The sequence below is a fragment of the Hemibagrus wyckioides genome, linkage group LG16 (genome assembly GCF_019097595.1).
Source record: "Hemibagrus wyckioides isolate EC202008001 linkage group LG16, SWU_Hwy_1.0, whole genome shotgun sequence".
Taxonomy (NCBI): Eukaryota; Metazoa; Chordata; class Actinopteri; order Siluriformes; family Bagridae; genus Hemibagrus; species Hemibagrus wyckioides.
In genome coordinates, this window is record NC_080725.1 from 11,083,020 (window position 1) to 11,102,136 (window position 19,117).

The 19,117-nt window shown below is 40.5% G+C and overlaps 1 protein-coding gene across 2 annotated transcripts; it reads right to left on the bottom strand.

Moving 5' to 3' along the window:
- Window positions 1-954: 954 nt before the first annotated feature.
- Window positions 955-14,340, bottom strand: sgsm1b (small G protein signaling modulator 1b). 2 transcript variants are annotated; one of them, XM_058411004.1, is made up of 25 exons: window positions 13,997-14,340; window positions 13,836-13,879; window positions 10,535-10,610; window positions 9,727-9,889; window positions 9,447-9,605; window positions 9,293-9,360; window positions 8,605-8,747; window positions 8,363-8,494; window positions 8,144-8,268; window positions 7,963-8,030; window positions 7,703-7,866; window positions 7,479-7,605; window positions 6,720-6,846; window positions 6,557-6,621; window positions 6,332-6,477; window positions 6,066-6,194; window positions 5,820-5,984; window positions 5,482-5,553; window positions 3,064-5,400; window positions 2,839-2,963; window positions 2,634-2,716; window positions 2,411-2,520; window positions 2,231-2,327; window positions 1,944-2,111; window positions 955-1,644 (listed from the first exon to the last, which is right to left on the bottom strand). In XM_058411004.1, the coding sequence occupies exons 1-25, from the start codon at window positions 14,001-14,003 to the stop codon at window positions 1,556-1,558; spliced, it is 4,989 nt and encodes a 1,662-aa protein (XP_058266987.1). In that variant the 5' UTR covers window positions 14,004-14,340; the 3' UTR covers window positions 955-1,555. The 2 variants fall into 2 exon arrangements, with proteins under 2 accessions (XP_058266987.1, XP_058266986.1); XM_058411003.1 differs by lacking the exon at window positions 13,997-14,340 and having other exon boundaries at window positions 13,836-13,901.
- Window positions 14,341-19,117: the final 4,777 nt, after the last annotated feature.

Sequence of the window (19,117 nt, forward strand, 5' to 3'; positions counted from 1 at the left end):
ATTTTCATGACTTGAATACAGCACTTCTTTATTTATTTCTTCTTCTTCTTCTTCTTTTTTTTTTACAGTTGACAAATTATTTCAGTTTCATAGAGCATTTTTATACTGTGATTTATCATTTTATAATTTCTAATGTACACAGAGCATTTAAGAAATGGCAATACACATATATTAATGGAAATGGCATGTGGGTGAAGGTTAGTGTTAATAACACTGGCACTTGAAACAACTGCTCTGAATTACAAGGTCTTAGCTGAGTCCTACAACCACAATGAGTCCATTGGCTAAAATGATGAGACAGAAGTTTGGTTGCTGGTAGTGTTCAGATTGTACACACACACACACTTGCTATGTAAATGCTATATATGCCATCTACTGTAGTGAATGAACCCACATTTTGATGTACAGACATAATAATTAGATTTTTTTTTTCCTGCACTCACTCACTGAGCATAAACAAATTCGCTGAATGCGTCCCTAAACAAAGGAACTTAAGGCAAAAAGACTGCTCAAAAATAAACACATCTCCGAGATTATAGTATATTTATGATTGTTTTCGAGTAAGGTCAGTTCGGGTGAGGTACATAATTGTGTAGCAGCTCAACATGTAACCGAGCGACAAAGTCACCCTAGAAAGCTTAACTGGTAATTACAAAAAAAAAATCAATTTGTTCTCATCTATAATACAAATTTGATAATACCTGAAAACAGAAGGGTGTGCCGACACAGACTGCAGGTTTTCCGTGCAAAAATGGAGTGGTTATGACAGACAAGCAATACTCAACATATCTGGCAAGTGCTGTTACCAGCAAGCACCCCTCTTGATAAATGTGTTTCTTAATTACAGACAAAAAGACAAATATCTTGTGCTTTTCAAGGAATCTCTATTGGTAATGCCACCATTTTTGTTTATCCTGCCACTGCTCAATTAATATACATTGATTTGGCAAACTGTTTTAATTTTTTTTTTTTTTTTTAAAAAAGGCAATATTTATTTCAATTAAGACATAACAGAGTTGCTCATGGGTCAACTAATAACTCCATGGGATTTTGATGCCCAATGTTCTGATTACTAGCATAGAATCATCATTTTTCTGATACCCATGGTTCCTGGCTATCCTCCTGGGATGCTTCTGCCCTGAACATTGATTTTTCCTGCTTCAACAAACCCTATCCAACTAATCAGATAATTTAAAAGACTCCCTGATGCAGTATGGGTAAGTTGAAGGAGAAAATAAAACTAACTTCTAAGGCTGGGGTACTCCATGGTCAAGGCTGGAAAACACTGTATAGCCAGGATCTTTTACAATCATGTAACTGAGATTTCTCTTCAGAGGAGTGTAATCTACCATGGATTACTTTTTATGACTTGTCTAATGTGTAGTTTATAATTGGGATTTATTGCTTTCAAGCAAGTTAAATTACATTAGAAAGGATTTAAGTCAATCCCTGCCCTGTGGAAAGGTGTTTCTAACCATTGGATCTAAATATATAATTTGAAAATAATCAAACACGAGTGGTTTTTTGATTAATGAAAAACAATGGTGAAAGGTTTTCACTTGTTCTCTATGAGGATCTGGACTTTGTGAACTAAGTCTCGGGCCATCACCAGAAGTTGTGGAACATCATGCCGCTCAGCCATTTCTGAAACGAAACATAATTGGGTGTAGAATTGTGTTATTCATTCATCATTAGTTACTGCTTTATAGTCGGGGGTTGCAATGTATCCAGAGCCTATTCCCCAGGAACACAAAGCATCTAGGAGGAATTTAGCATTGCCAGTCGACCTAATATTATGTCAGAACCCAGAAGAAACCATGCAGATATGAAGGGAACATGCACAGAAACTCCATGCATATAGTAACATGGATCTGAAAAACGAGTGTGGGAATATTTTCAGTACAAATGTATGAATGGGCATATTTCCCTTTATTGCATCTTACCATTGAAGAACTTTATGATGTCAGTGAAGTCCATGTTGTTCTCCAGAATGATGTCCCTATATAATTCAACCAGTGCCAAGGCAATAAACAGCACAAAATGGCCAGAGGAGATGGTACGGGCTGCCCAGATGGTTTCCCATACGGAGAACACATCATCGTACACCATTTCTTGAGACACACAAATAAGATTTATGTTCTTAAAAAAGTGATATTTTCTGTTGGTATTATCAGGCCACTTTTTTTTAACGTTCACCTGTACTCTTGATCAACCCTACAAGTGATCTTACCTCTTTTAAAATCTAAGAGGAACCATCGGTAACAGAAGTAGAAGTGGGTGTAGTCTCCATTCTGTTGCATCAGCTCAAAAAGCTCAGAGTCAAGAATCTAAGCATTCAGAAAATAAACACTACTATAATAAAATAATTAACCTCATTGTAGAAGAAATTGAACCAGAAGAAATTTCAAACCTGAATAAGGGAACGCATGTTGGCAAAATGAGTGTCCATTGCTCCACCATGAGGAAAGTTCTGATTCATTCTTTTCATGAGCTCAGTAAAGCAACTAAATGCCATGGCCTCTGAGGGAAAAAGAGAGAGGGATAGCAAAACAATGAGTCAAATCAACTCAAAGGCTTAGAGAATATGTCTACACATTGTTCACTCGTTATTTATAAGCAGTAGGGTAACTTACCATCATCAAGAATAACAAGCAGAGGTGCAAGCAAGTCACACATTCCCTGCACATAGCCAATATCTAGATGCTGCCAAACATAGCTATGAGGAAAAACATTTAAGAGAAAGCATACAAACTTAGGCACATTTGAAAATGTGTGTTTAATTCTTTAAATAATCATATAACACCTTCTCAAAGAGTTAAAAATGTCTGTAAGATTTACCTGCACATTATGTTACGTAGTTTCTCAAGGTTGGCAGTAGTAAAATACCAATAGTTTCTATCACATCTTTGGACGTCTTTGTCAATACGGTGCAGATTGAGGGTATACAAGTCTAGCAGCTCTTGCTATGGAGCAAAACAGCAACAATAACATGCACCTGAACACTGCATTTGAACATTAACATATAGAAAGGACATGGTCAAGGCATGATGTCAACTAACTTACAGAGTAAGTAGTTCCAATAGAGGACACTGGAGATGCAACATCAGTTTTATGGTCTCCTACAGCTAGAGAATCTGGTTTGGGGAACAAACTGTCCATCTCTGGCTCTTCTTCAGACAGGGCTGATTCGGTGGCCTCTGGGCTGGTGTTCTGACCTGCGTCAGTGCACAGCTCCAGAGCAGGCATTCCTACTGCACTCTTCTCTGGTGGCATTGTCAAAGCCAGCGGAGGACCCAGTGCAATAGGAACATTGGCCAAAATATCCTCTGAAGGCATATAAACCAAAGCAGCTGGGATTTCCTCCATTTCCAAGGCAGATGGTGAGTCATCAGATGTATCTGGAGATTGTTTCGATAAAGACATAATGGAAATACAGCTTTCACGCATAGGTTCATTCATTTGTTTCAACAGTGCCTTAGTTCTGCTGGAATCATAGGGCCAGTTCAGTTTAGATTTCATATCTGACTTGTCAGCATTATATGGATTGCTCATTATTAACTCAATGTCTTCTGATTCAGAGAAAGGTTGAGGGGACTTTGTTTCTTTTTCTGAAGGCTCCACATAAGAGCTGCTGGTCATCTCAGATTCACAAAGGGGCTGAGGAGGCTTTATTTCTGTTTTTTCTAAAGGCTCCATGTCAGGGGCACTGGACATATCTGATTCAAAAAGAGGTTGAGGAGGCTTTATTTCTGTTTTTTCTAAAGGCTCCATGTCAGGGGCACTGGACATATCTGATTCAAAAAGAGGTTGAGGAGGCTTTATTTCTGTTTTTTCTAAAGGCTCCATGTCAGGGGCACTGGACATATCTGATTCAAAAAGAGGTTGAGGAGGCTTTATTTCTGTTTCTTCTAAAGGCTCCATGTCAGGGGCACTGGACATATCTGATTCAAAAAGAGGTTGAGGAGGCTTTATTTCTGTTTCTTCTAAAGGCTCCATGTCAGGGGCACTGGACATATCTGATTCAAAAAGAGGTTGAGGAGGCTTAATTTCTTTTTCCATAGGCTCGTTCTCTGAGACACTGGTAATCTCTGTTTCAGAAAGAGGTTGGGGAAGCTGTGTTTTTTCCAAAGGCTCATGGTGGGAGTCACTGGTCCTCTCTGATTCAGAAAGAGGTTGAGGAGACTTTGTTTCTTTTTCTGAAGGCTCCACGTGAGAGTTGCTGGTCATCTCTGATTCAAAAAGGGATTGAGGAGGCTTTATTTCTGTTTTTTGCAAAGGATCCATGTCAGGGGCACTGGTCATCTCTGTTTCAGAAAGAGTTTGAGGAAGCTGTGTTTCTTTTTCCAAAGGCTCTGTGTCAGGGGCACCGGTCATTTCAGAGAAAGGCTGAGGAGGCTTCATTTCTTTTTCTGAAGGCTCCATGACAGGGGAACTGGTCATCTCTGATTCTGCAAAACGTTGTGGAGACTTTGTCTCTTTTTCCAAAGAATCCAAGTGAGGAGCACTGGTGATCTCTGATTCAGTAAGAGGTTGAATAGGCTGTGTTTCTTTTTCTAAAGAATCCATGTGAGGTGCACTGGTCATCTCTGACTTTATGATTTCTTTAGCATTTACAGATGGGCTTGTATCATTGTTTTTTGGTTCTTCTACAGAATACACTTTAGTCAGTGCTCTGTGAGGATCACACATGGTAGGTGTTCCTTTTTTTGTTTGCATTAGCAAAGGAATATTTTCCTTAGAATTGTCTTGACTGTCATTAATAAACTCTGTGTTTATCTCAGGTTCAACCAACATTTGAGAGTCCCTCATTTCCTCTAAGGATTTGGTGGTCTCTTCAGCAATATCCTCTGGTGATTGAAGTATTTGCTTGCTTTTCTCATTGCTATCTGAAGGTTTAGCATTGTGTTCAGAATGCTCGGAAATTGTGCTTTCTGCTGTTTCAGAAACATTCAACTCAGATTTTTCAACTTCTTTGGCATCTGAATTTTCTACCTTCTCATTTTCCTGAGCATTGATCATCTCAGCTTCTGGAGGAAGAGCTCCTGTAGGTGATTTGATGAGATCCCCCTTCCCTGTGCCATGCACCAGTGAGCTCTGTTCTGCTGATTCTTCTTTGAGCTTGTCTTCAACGCTAGAGTTGGAAGTAACTTCAGTAGATACTGCTGATTGCTCTGGTAGTTTAATTTTGGTCCCATTCTCTTGTGTTGAAGCATCTTCTGTGCTTGGAGAGCAATCTGAGAGTCCTGATGTGACTGAGAAGTTGCGAGAGGATGGATGTCCAGAGTCTGGGGAACTAGTGCAGTTGGGAAGAGCACCGTTTGGAATTTTGGGCTGGGGCTTCTCATCTTTCGGTTTAGGTTCAGATTCGATTGGATCAACCTCATCAACAGACCCAAACACCTGCAGAAAAACAGGACAACTAGCAGTGAGACAAATGCTAATGGATCTTTGGTGTAAAAAAGTGTGTCTGCTGGGGCATACCTGAGTGCTACTGTTAGAGTCACTCTGGGAACAGGCGTTGCTCTGTTTCTCTGAGCTGCAGCTCTGGGATGACTGGGCAGGAAAAAAAATACATTGATGCACCACAAATTAATTAATTCATTCAATCAACTATTAATTATTCCCTCTAGCCATATATTTAACAATATCTTACATGTAGCACTTATTTATTTTTAAGAATAATTGATGTACTGGAGGGCCTGAGTTTCCTCCATTCCCTCACAGATACCTGTATCTCTGAGAGTTTTTACCACAGTCAGTGGTTGTGATATTCTGGACTATAACATAATGTGGCCATTAAGTGATTATCCATGTCTTACATCTGTGCTGATAGTGGAGTCCTGTCGTAGATCTACACTTGCTCCAGAGGCACACTTGGCAAGGGCAGCAGCATGTTGCTCCTTCTCACGTTGCCTCACTATGGCTTCGCAACCCAGCCACTCACTCATGGTTTGCTCATAACAGGCTCGAACATGGTCATCAACCTGTTAAACTCACTAGACTAAGGATATTTGATCTCAAAACATTTGTTCATTTCTATCAGTTAGGAGTGTCTTGCATCATACCTCCTTTCTCTCATCAGGAGTCATAGTGAAGTGGTAGTGGCCTAGCAAGAAAGGCCACACCTCCTTACGCAGGTTAGGGTCTACACCACCATAGTACACAAGCCGGAGAAGTTCTGCCTCTTCGTAAGCCTGCCAGGTAGGAAGCAGATGTGAGGAGCTTTCAACTAATGCAATACCTGCATGTGTACCACAAGTACTACATTATTATATGTGTCCTTTGAAATAAAGTAATAGAAGAAGTCAAAGGTTTGTATAAATCGCCTTACAGAACTATCCTGAAGAAATGTCTTCCACACTTCTGCAGTGAGCCCTCGTCTGGCATCATAAGGAATGTCAGGCTCAATAATAGTGGGATTGACCAGAGCAGACAGATGTGTGCGGACAGTGGACAGGTGACGACAGTAGGCCAACCCTAAATAGCAGAAAGTTAAATTCATGAACCTTTAAAAGAACTAGAGCTTATTCAAGACAGTTTTGCAAATGTTACATACAGCCATAGAAGGCACGAGAAATTATCTGGTACTTCATGGTCTCACAAAGTAACTTCAGTGGAGCCCTGCACAAAGATAAATAAATACAATGTAAAATGTTTGCAGGTGTATTTCTGTGTTTTCAAAACAATATGCACTGTTGTACTGCTTGTTTCATACTAGCCTGTCATGATTGCACCCATTGAGAAGTCCACCTTCAGAAGAACCATTCTGAGAGCAAGAGGAACAAGAAGCCTTCCTTGGAGCAGGCTGCCACATGGTCATGTTCTGGTCTATCAGCTCTGGACCAACTGCATCATTATAAGAGCATTCAAGCTGTAGTTATTTGTTGCATTTTCATCACCACCACCACCATCATCCTCAGTGTGCCATTGTTCATTTAAAATTTTTATCTTGAGAAATATGGCTCTAAAGCAGGGGTCTTATCCATGGAGTGACTGCAGGTTATCATTCTAGGCAAACGTGAGCCACACTTTATCCCACTTGTTTAATCAGTTGACCTTGATCTTTATTATTTAAATACATTTATTTTTCTGGAATATAAAACCTGCAGCCACACCTGCCTTTTTTGGACACCAAAACACTGAACACTGAAGACACCTGCTCTAAAGTATGAGAGAGGGTAACTAAGGAAATAAACAGTGACAGACCGAAAATGTTCTCTCTCTTTCTCCGAGAACATAGCGAACCATGAGGTCGATGGTGCACAGTGGACATGTAGAGGTATGAGAGGATGCTAGGAAAGATGTGATGCTGGGGCAGTATCATAACCTACAGGAACAGGAAGGATGTGCACAAGATAGGGTGGAAGGTATACACAAGATGGAGGAAAAGCAAATACGTCACAACAAAAGTCCACAATGACAGCACAGCATATGACCACTGCACAATCTCACACATCCCATTTGATTCAGCCACATACCGAACTCCTGACTTCCTGGATATATTATCCGAAACACATAATCTGTTGCTTCATCCTCATCCTTGTCAGAAAATGACTCGCAGGAGCTGTGTGGACTTCTTTTCCGTAATTTTGGGAAAACCTTTCCCTGTAAAATTATAAAGGTTGCATACGTTGTATAGAAACAACTGTAGTACTTTCCTAGCTTCTATCTGATGTAAAGATTTGTTGTTTTCAATGCCCACCTTTCCCCGCTGGGACCAGAGAGGAGGATCAAGCTGGCCATGTGGAAGAAGTCCTGTCTCCAGACACGTGAGGAACTGCAGCAGATGGCCTCCTTTTGGAAAACGGAATGGAGGCCTCTGGATCCCATCTTGGCTCACCAACACGACAGTGCCGCCACTGTCCACTGAAGAGAGGGAAAATATTTGTCATCAGTTTGTGATGGTGGATTGTTCATAATGAACACCGAAAGATGCTATTAATTTACCATGAATGATTTTACCTTGTTGATGGCAATGCAAGTAGACAATTTCCTCTAGACGTATGGTCATTGCATAATCCCAGTACACACTGTTAAATGATGAATAAGTGTTTGTCAAAGCAACAAACAAACCAACCCAGACAACAATAATGCAATCATACTTCTTCCTCTCTGTATTACAGCAGTATTATGATACCTCTACCTTTTTTCATAATCAAAATCTCCCATGTTGCCATTCATCAGCTGGTTCGGTGTCCACTTTAGTGTCATTAGCTCTGCAGTCTGATGGAGAGAGAGGTATCCTGGAATCGCTTCCATGTCATCTGTCTACAGAAATAGACATGTGCTATAGTAACATAGTTTATTCAGGCCATTCAGTAGAGTCATAATAATATTGGAGTAATTTCAGCAGATTACATACTGGCTGGACTAGAACATTATTCTTGCCAAACAGCAGTGTGGCTCTGGAGTTCTGATGGAGTGATTCCACATAATCCCGAGCCCACAGGGAGGGTCTGTCATCCATGCTACCACTCGACTGCCTTTTCTGGATCTGCTCAAAGAAGAAAAAATACACATGGATCGTAGCAATGTATTTACCTGTAAAGAACATATTTTACATTTAAAATCCACATGGTACAGCAGGAAAGCTCTAGTACTAACCAGAGCAGGGCGCTTGGTGGGTGAGTCTTGGCGGCAGTGGCCACTGTGAATACGGTGTCTCTGCACCAGCTCGTCAGCTGAAGGATCTGTCCAAAAGTGGTTAGCTGTCTTTGCTTTTGTATACTCCAGAGCACAAGGACCAACTAAAAGAGTAAAGGTTAGACAGAGACATTGTTTTAAAAAATGAATTAAAAACTTATACCTGAACTCATGTCTAGAATACTAACTAACTGCCTGGCTTTCATTTATAGGTTGCAGCAGTAAAGGACTTCAAATCAAATGAAGTTGAGAATATGTTCTTAATTTGACATGTCTGATATGTAAAGTACTACTAAAAGAAATACTGTTTTTTTGCAGTGTACCAATGTATTTTGAATTTTTTTCTTTGGGGTTTACCCCAAAGCACTGTTATAATAATAATAATAATAATAATAATAATAATAATAATAATAATAATAATAATAATAATAATAATAATAATAATAATTTGCCTCACCAGAACACCCTACTGCTTCCACTGCTTTTTTAATGTTCTCTTTGAGCAACCATTGTTAAGCTTTTAACTCTAATGTCTTGATGGCAAAATTTGGCAATCGCTAATCCAAGGCTATTGTTTCACTGCTCTACACTACTGTTTAACATTAGTGACCATAATAAGCTTGGATCAAAATCATAATCAACTTCATACCCAGTAACGATGCAAGGATTGGTCCATCAACAGGATCCCTCAGCAAAGCTTCTCTCTCATAGAATTTACTGCAACAAAGCATTTACAATTATCTAAACAATGCAACACAATAATCCTTATATGTAATGAACTGGGAGTGAAACAGATTCTCAACCTGCTGTTCTCCACCAAGTATAGAACAATCTTGTCAAGAACTTTCTCTGTCAGCGCCGTGCGGATCCACAAATGTTTGATGGCTTGAGGGGAGAGGTTGGGAATCCGTGACTGCTTACGGATACCGTCTTGACTCGTCTGAGATTGGATCTGTCTAGAACTGTACCAATGGATAATGAGGAGCGTATAGAGTGTCCAGGAACACTCTGTGTCAAGGTAACACACAGGCTTGAATCATGTTTTCGAACCTAGAAACATATAGGAAAATTTGTATGTCTCACTTGTTTTCAATGAGCTGTTCCAGTTCCTGCACTTTCTTGCACAGATCCTCAGCTGGTGTAAAGATTTTCCCCACCTTCAGGAAGAGTGCTGCCAACTTGTTACTGCGCAGGAAGCCAGCAGCACGCCTCTTCAGCCCGTGCAACACGCAAGCTTCCACAACAGCTAAGAAATGACATTATGGTATAAATGCTGTGCCAGTGCAATTAGTATACCAACAGATATAAAATAGCAACATATTGAACACATTTTTTGGCACTCTATGTCCCTATGGTAGTCTATGAAGTCCAATACCAACAGCATATATTGCTGGTATTAATTATTAATGACTGCACTGTATAACACAGTATGGATTGCTTTTCTATATTTCTCTGTATCTCTATCACTCGCTGATCATGTCATAAGCAGATTGGTAGGTGGAGGTGGTACACCTTGACATTTCAGATTGTTGACATGCACAGATATGATCTCTGCCTTTGGTCAGAGCAGTGAATGTCAACAGTCATTAACTACCATTAGACTGGTGCTGGCAACCCTCCACCACCCCTAATCATAGACAAATCCATTACTATTAATCAAAGAATCCATAAAGTTATTACATTTATAAAGACAACTTTTTTTTACCACTATCTTTCTTTATAAGCAGTGAAAAACAGCTTCATACCCTTCGTGATTAATACTGTACAAAAATATACATCAGTAATGACTCACCTCATGTCCTTTACAACATACCAACAAAGTGGGTGCCTACATTTATTCAAGGCTCTATCAAACACAGTGTGATTAAAAGTCAAGAGGTGACAAACTCACCACAGAAAGAAATGATGTGGCTGCTCTCCTCGTGTACAAATTTCCGAGTCACAGCCTCCTCCATGATTTGCTTCACCTAAAAGGCCACAGGGGGAGGAAAATGATTTCACAGTAGACATTTCACAAACCAAAGATTTCTTGTTTATTTGATCCTTCCTGAGTTAGGAAGCAGAGAAAGGTTTCTTGGCGAGGCATAATTACGTGTTGCCACTTGCAAGCGTGAAAAAGAAGCGAGAAGCTGATATAGACTGCGAGGTGGACAGGTAGGCGTGCGCGTGCATCATCATTTCCACTACAAGTTTAGCAAGCTGAAGTCCCTCCCGGCTGTGAATCATATGTGATGTAGACCTGGCAAAGGCTGGAGTCGAAATATCAACCCTCTACAGTAGTGCGTAAAGCATTTTTAGCCTTCTAGACTTGACGATGAAAGCTAGCAATTCCAAGCAACAGGAAGTGACCAATGGGTATAATGGTGATTAGATTTCTAGTGGCACATTTTTCTACTGTATTTAATCTCAACCGAAAAGAAATCATATGCTCTTTAAATGCCTTTAATAAACAGGAACTTAACTGATTCCTATCTATGAACACATGGTAAGAGAAATGTTCATCTAAACCCTATATATAATTGTACAGCTATAACACATATCCCATACATCCCTGAAATAAAGAATAAAACATAAAAAGGGCATTTAGCTATTGGAGGGGTGTTATTAAGGAATAAAAAAATGTCTTCCTATAAGCAGTGTGTCGAACATCAATACATTTTGTTTATTAAATAATGATATTTTGTCATTTTTATCCATATATTGTTACATGTAATGTTATCTAACTTGCACTTATAATGATATCTGCAATTAGTTCCTTATCACTAACAGATTTAAACAGTTGTTTCTCTCTCTCTATCGAAATACCAAAAATGCAGTTGTCACATTAATGAGAAGCTGCACACTAACTGCAAACAAAAGACTCTCCTTGTGTCAGAAAACTTGAAGGTACAGCTTTTAAGCACTAAAACTGGAGAGTCTTTCCAAAATGCTAAATAAATGTTTAATTAAATTTTATTTAATTCATTTAAGTGGAATGTCACACAAGTATCTATACAAGTAACAGTAACTTGTTATAACAAGATTATAGATAACCACAGAGTGATGATGCATGAATATCTCTATATACATCTCTTCCTCTTTTCCCCACAGTCTCACTTTACAGGTCCATACATGCTGTGACATGTTTCTGCTTTTTGCTTTACCGGTGTAAAAAAAAAAAGAAAAGTGCCAGGCCATCATACCATTTGCAGTGTGAGGCTCACCCACGTTAAGTTATCCTCTGCTTGTGAATGATAATTCACTGCCACCACCACCACCGCCAAACTATATTTAAACTGCATTTGAAGTTCTATTCATTTACAGTAAACTCACAGCACTTGTGCGCTAGATAAATCATAGTCCAATAGTGCAACAGGCATGAATTAGAGCATTTAGAACCAACCACTATTTGTTATTAGATTGCTGATTAATTATTGTTTGTGAATACATTGTGATTAAATTCACTACATATATGCCAACCTCGATGACATTGTCGGTGAAGAGAAAATGGTTGGCAGATTTTACTGTATTAAATGGCTAGATACATGCATATATATACATATAATATATGTGCATTTCTTCCAACATTAAGGTATATTACAGGGTCAAGTGAAGCACACTTTATTATACTTTAGATTATCTTGCAATCACCAAACAAATCCAACAATGCTAAGCAATAATAATTATTTTAAGTAAGGCAATTTTTCTGTAATTGAAATTTTAGCTGTAAAGGCCATTCTTCTTCCAGAGTTATGATTTAAATTATACAACAGAATTTTAACTGAAATCATTATGCATCTGAAGGATTATAGGCTTAATACATGCAATGTAAAAAGTGTGGTTCCTGTTTATTAACAACTGATTGACAGTACAGTACAACAGTTTAGATCCTTAATTGGCTGAATAATTATTGTAATTAGAATTTCTCTAGTGGGAGCATACACACTCAGACATAAAGGTACCAAATTGTACTTTTCCATGTTGCTGACATAATACCATCATGAGTGTATGTTTTTACTATGAAACTTTAATATGAAATTGTTTACCTGGGAAGGTCCATGTAATATGCCTTTGATTAACATTTAGTTTAAAGTTTTCCAGATAATAGGTACATACTAAAGGTACAAAAGCTGTCCCCATTAATGGTAACACCCCAGCAACAAGAAACCTTTTTGAGGGTGTAATAGGGATGTTAAGAAACTTTGTCAATACGACATTTAGGCAATTTTTAGTGCAGCATTGAAACCTGCACATATTGTCATGGTTCTCTGTGTCCCAAATAGCTAAATACACACTATGTAAAATGGATTCATGGCTTTAAAAACTAAAAAAGTACACAAAATGACGATGTACAAGCAGAATCTCCATATTAAATAATTGCCAGCTATAACTCCTACATGCTGAGAGAAACAGAATTATAGTTATAGTACTTTTGCCTTACCAAGTGACTTAAGTAAATAATAAATAATGGCAAGGAATGCTATTAATGGAAAATCATCAATGAGGTGGTGATCTGATGTGGCCCAGCATGAACCAACAATGAAGTTCATTAATTTCCTGAAACAGGATGTTCCAAAGCACTTTAATCCTCTTACACCACAGCAATTTGCCAATACTTATTATTAGTATCTTCTATTTATTAACCCTGTCCTACAGGTAAACTAAAATGTGAAGTAAAAAAATGTTTATTCTCTTAACACTTACTACTACAATTTTAATGAGTGGAAAAAATTGGTTAGTTTTTACCGGAAAGTGGAGGCAAAACATGGAGGTATGAGTTTTATTTTCCTGTAACAGCACATAAAAAAAACTACATATTTTTCATAAAACAGCAATTTGCTATTTATTAAACCTGCCATACTATGAAAGTAACTTATTTTAACTCTTATATGTACTAGAGCAAAACTGTAGACCAGCTACATTTCAGCAATTGAGTATAGTGAGTGATTGAATAAAAGTGAGTGATGGAATAAAAGAAGGGTTGTTATTTAGGATCTGTAACCTACACACATAGTCTTTCATGCAACCAAACATCTGGATATACTATTTATGGTGGGATCCTGCTTTTAAGAATAAACCAACCAAAATGTGGGGGCACAAGTAGCAAGAGAGCAGGCCGATAGACGGCTGACGAGGATGCAAAATAAAGAATGCAATATAAAGGATGCGGTACTGAAATGTATTTTTAGTGTTGCAGTTGCTCAGTCACTCACCTCCTTTTTCACGCTGCGCAGTAATCGCTGACGCGTCTCCGCCTCTGCAAGGTAAACAAAACCCATATTTACACACAACCGAGAAAACGGGCTTTTTCCTCACGGACGAGGCCGTCACATCACGGGAGACACGCGCACCACCATCTTGCGCCATGTCTTACCTCCCATTTTTGCTAATTCCGGTGTATGCACGATCAGTTCTTGTTGATGGCAATCTCCTTTCTCTTCTCCTTCCTGAGATCACGGACGTACGGAAATATACGCAGAATCCTATCGGTCACCGTGAAACAGTCACGGTGGGTGCGTGAGTCAGTGCCGCGCGCTCCCGGGGTGTGGCACCGACGCGAATCCGGATCCGTTAAATATAGAATTTCCGTACCAGCATTCTTATTTCCGCACACTCGGTAATATCACCAGTATTAGGAAAACATCTACGAATGTGTCATGTTCATGGCAGGTCTGCATAGCACGCACACACACACACACACACTCTCTTGTTTCATTGGATGCACGAAAACCAACCGTGCATCAGGGAACGTTTTGTCCCCGCCTCTTTTTCCGTGAACCAAGATTGATAGAGACGTGAAGCTCGTGTGTCACGTGTGATTTTACGAGCGTACCTTTTTCAAACACAAATAAAGGAGATTGCAGGTGTAATTATACCTGATCACCAACACATGAATGCATTACAGCACCATGGACAGCAACCACATAAAAACTATCTAAATAAAATAGCGCAATGGTTTATCCAAAATATATCCTTAATATACGGCACAGCTTTTTGTTTTTTTCCTTAATCCAAGTCAATCTAAGCTCAAGTGTCAAAAGCAGAGGCTGAACACCAAATGTTGTTGCTGTCAGTGTGGTTATCAGTGTTAGATGATGCACAACTGATAGCAAATCTTGATAGGATTGGACAGTTTGAATAAAAATAATCCCTGGGAAATATTCATCATTATCTGGTGGGAAAGACTGGGCAAACTCTTTTACTTTAAGAATATTCTTAGATATTGATATTCATCACACTCACAAATGAATATTGCTTAGATGTGTGCTTTTTATGTCTAATGGGAATCCTACTCAGGCCACAAACAGATGCAGACAGAACCACATTGTCGCTCTGGATAAGAGCGTCTGCCAAATGCCAGAAATGACATAATGTCATTGTCTATGAATCTGTATTAATATTTTGCACCACCTTAAATTGGCAACCCCATAAAATCATTGGGTCTAGCCCTAATTAGTGTGGTGTCATTGTAAAAGATCTTGCTATGACCCAGTTCAAGTCAAGAAGAAGTCAAGAAGCTTTTATTGTCATTTCAACCACATATAGCAGTACATAGCGAAATGAAACAATGTTTCTCCAGGACCCTGGTGCTACATAGACATACAACATATAGTTTCAAACACAAAAACAACAACACAGGGCTAGGACAGAAGTTTTCCTAGCTACATAAAGTGCAAAGTGTGCAACTAGGTGCAAACAGAGCTTAGACAGGACAGTACAAAAAAACAACGCAAAACAGGACACATAGTGGGGAAAAAAGAACACGTGCAATGAAATTAAATTAAATAAAATGAAATGAGAAACACTGAACACTGAAAAAATGTAAAAATAAAAAAACAGGTAACTAATAACATCGTATTAACATCGTTGTAACATCGCTCACCCATCCAAATAATCAGAATCAGGTGTTCCAATCACTTCCATGGCCACAGGTGTATAAAATCAAGCACCTAGGCATGCAGACTGTTTTTACAAACATTTGTGAAAGAATGGGTCGCTCTCAGGAGCTCAGTGAATTCCAGCGTGGAACTGTGATAGGATGCCACCTGTGCAACAAATCCAGTCGTGAAATTTCCTCGCTCCTAAATATTCCACAGTCAACTGTCAGCTGTATTATAAGAACATGGAAGTGTTTGGGAACGACAGCAACTCAGCCACGAAGTGGTAGGCCACGTAAACTGACGGAGCGGGGTCAGCGGATGCTGAGGCGCATAGTGCGAAGAGGTCGCCAACTTTCTGCAGAGTCAATCGCTACAGACCTCCAAACTTCATGTGGCCTTCAGATTAGCTCAAGAACAGTGCGCAGAGAGCTTCATGGAATGGGTTTCCATGGCCGAGCAGCTGCATCCAAGCCATACATCACCAAGTGCAATGCAAAGCGTCAGATGCAGTGGTGTAAAGCACGCCGCCACTGGACTCTAGAGCAGTGGAGACGCCTTCTCTGGAGTGACGAATCGCGCTTCTCCATCTGGCAATCTGATGGACGAGTCTGGGTTTGGCAGTTGCCAGGAGAACGGTACTTGTCTGACTGCATTGTGCCAAGTGTAAAGTTTGGTGGAGGCGGGATTATGGTGTGGGGTTGTTTTTCAGGAGCTGGGCTTGACCCCTTAGTTCCAGTGAAAGGAACTCTGAATGCTTCAGCATACCAAGACATTTTGGACAATTCCATGCTCCCAACTTTGTGGGAACAGTTTGGAGCTGGCCCCTTCCTCTTCCAACATAAAGCAAGGTCCATAAAGACATGGATGACAGAGTCTGGTGTGGAGGAACTTGACTGGCCTGCACAGAGTCCTGACCTCAACCCGATAGAACACCTTTGGGATGAATTAGAGCGGAGACTGAGAGCCAGGCCTTCTCGTCCAACATCAGTGTGTGACCTCACAAATGCGCTTCTGGAAGAATGGCCAAAAATTCCCATAAACACACTCCTAAACCTTGTGGACAGCCTTCCCAGAAGAGTTGAAGCTGTTATAGCTGCAAAGGGTGGATCGACGTCATATTGAACCCTATGGATTAGGAATGGGATGTCACTTAAGTTCATATGCGAGTCAAGGCAGGTGAGCGAATACTTTTGGCAATATAGTGTATATGTTGAGGTAGTGCAATAGCAGTGAACAATATATTGTGAGTCTGTTCACACAGGTGAGTGTGTGTGTGTGTGAGAGAGAGAGAGAGAGAGAGAGAGAGTTTTGTACAGTTCAGTCCTGGGTGAGAGTGTGTTTGTGTGTGTGAGAGAAAGAGAGAGAGAGAGAGAGAGAGGGAGAGAGAGAGTTTTGTACAGTTCAGTCCTGGGTGTTGTGAAGCCTGATGGCTTGAGGAAAGAAACTGTTACACAGTCTGGTTGTGAGGGCCCGCATGCTCTGGTATCTCTTTCCAGATGATGTATCTCTCTCGATGGTCCCTCGATGGTGTAGAACACACTCAGGATGGGGGGAGGGAGCTTTCCTCAGCCTCCTCAGGAAGTAGAGGCGATGCTGGGCTTTCTTGTTGATGGAGCTGGTGTTGAGTGACCAGGTGAAGTTCTCTGCCAGATGAACATCAAGGAATTTGGTGCTCTTGATGATCTCCAGAGAGGATCCATCGATGAACAGCGGAGAATGGCCACCTGAAGTCAACAACCATCTCCTTAATCTTGTCAACATTCAGATACAGGCTGTTAGTTGTTGCACCTCCTCTCTGACTCGTCGTTCTTGCTGATGAGACCCACCTCGGTCGTTTTATCGGCGAACTTAATGATATGGTTGGAGCTGTGCATTCCTGTATAGTTATGAGTCAGCAGAGTGAACAGCAGTGGACTGAGCACACAGCCCTGAGGAGCTCCAATGCTCAGTGTGGTGGTGCTGGAGATGCTGTTCCCGATCCGGACTGACTGAGGTCTCCCAAAAAAGTCCAGGTTCCAGTAGCACAGAGAGGTGTTCAGGCCTAGCAGGCTCAGCTTCTTAATCAGCTGCTGAGGGATGATTGTGTTGAATGCTGAATTGAAGTCTATGAACAGCATTCATACGTATTAGTCCTTACAGTCCAGGTGGGTGAGGGCCAGATAGAGGGTTGTGGTGATGGCATCATCTGTGGAGTGGTTAGGATGATACGCAAACTGCAAGGGGTCCAGTGAGGGTGGTAGCTGTGTCTTGATGTGCCTCATGATGAGCCTCTCGAAGCATCAGCTGTGGAAAGACAGAGCACCTGGTCATTAGGAGGAGGGATGGTCTTCCTTGCTGTTATGTTGTTCTGTGCCTCAAACTGAGCGTAGAAGTCATTCAGCATGTCTGGGAGGGAGGCATCACTGTCACAGGCAGGTGATGTTGTCCTGTAGTTCGTGATCGCCTGTATACCCTTCCACATTCCCCGGCAGTCTCCGCTGTCCTGAAAGTGGCCGTGGATTCTCTGGCCGTGCGCGCTTTGCCTCTCTGATGGCTCTGGACAGTATGGCCTTTGCTGTTTTTAAGGCCACCTTGTCCCCTGCTCTGAAGGCAGAGTCTCTCGACTTCAGGAGAGCACGCACTTTTGCAGTCATCCATGGCTTCTGGATGAAGCGTGTGGTGATGGTCTGGGAGATGGTCACATCATTGATGCACTTGCTGATATAGTTGGCCACTGATGCCATGTACTCCTCCTAGTTGATAGAGTCGCCATTGTGTAAACAAGATCCAGTTAGATTTAACCAGTCAAAGACACCTACATAACATGATCAGGAAATGGTACTGTGTGTGTATGTATCAGCTGGGACATCTGATTCCAGATCTAGTCCCTGTTCTGTTATAATCTATATAATTATAATATAAATATAATTCTTCTGGGAAGGCTTTCCACTGGATTATGTTCATTCAGCTTCAATAGCTTTAGTGGCCCTGAACTCAGCCATGGAGGTCTGGGAGCAGTCAGGTTTCCATTTCCATCCCAATCAGGTTAAATTCAGGTCTCTATGTAGCACACACAAGTTCTTCCACACCATGGGCATCGCTAGGCCATTTTTAGGGGGGCTTTAACATTTCTACTCAGCCCCCCTAAAAATTCTGCGATTCTCCATAAACTGTTCACAAATCTGTGATTGCCTCAGTCCCCTTTAAATTTCAGACTTCGGCTCCTTCCCATCATTCAGCACGTTCTTCAATCCACAGACCACGGCGTCGCCGAGGGAGGATCAGAGGAGTGTGTGTGTGTGATGTGTGTGTGTGTGTGTGTGTGATCAGCAAGACTCGTATTTGGCTTGTTCAGTACTCAAATGTTATAAACATCTATGCAGTACAGTATAACCTGCAATATGTTTTTTACTATTATACCCTCATTGGGGACTGAGCCCCCCTTAAATGAAAATCCTAGAATCTTCCCTGTTCCACACCAATCTCCTAATGATGGAACATGTTTGGACACAGACACAGTATAAAAAAGTGTTTTTTATGCATCACACAATTGGTATTAATTCCACACTGATTTGCAAACCATTAAAAAATAAGATAATAAAATATTGCTGCTGGTAAATTAGGAGTGCCATAAA

What these genes read in the sequence shown, in the direction of transcription:
- sgsm1b (XM_058411003.1), bottom strand. Translation starts at nt 13,901, where the DNA reads ATGGGTTTTGTTTACCTTGCAGAGGCGGAGACGCGTCAGCGATTACTG. An exon ending in ACTCCACTATCAGCACAGAT is followed by an intron (nt 5,554 to 5,819) that starts GTAAGACATGGA and finishes TTTCCTGCCCAG; the next exon opens with TCATCCCAGAGCTGCAGCTC. An exon ending in CTATTGGAACTACTTACTCT is followed by an intron (nt 2,964 to 3,063) that starts GTAAGTTAGTTG and finishes TTTGCTCCATAG; the next exon opens with CAAGAGCTGCTAGACTTGTA.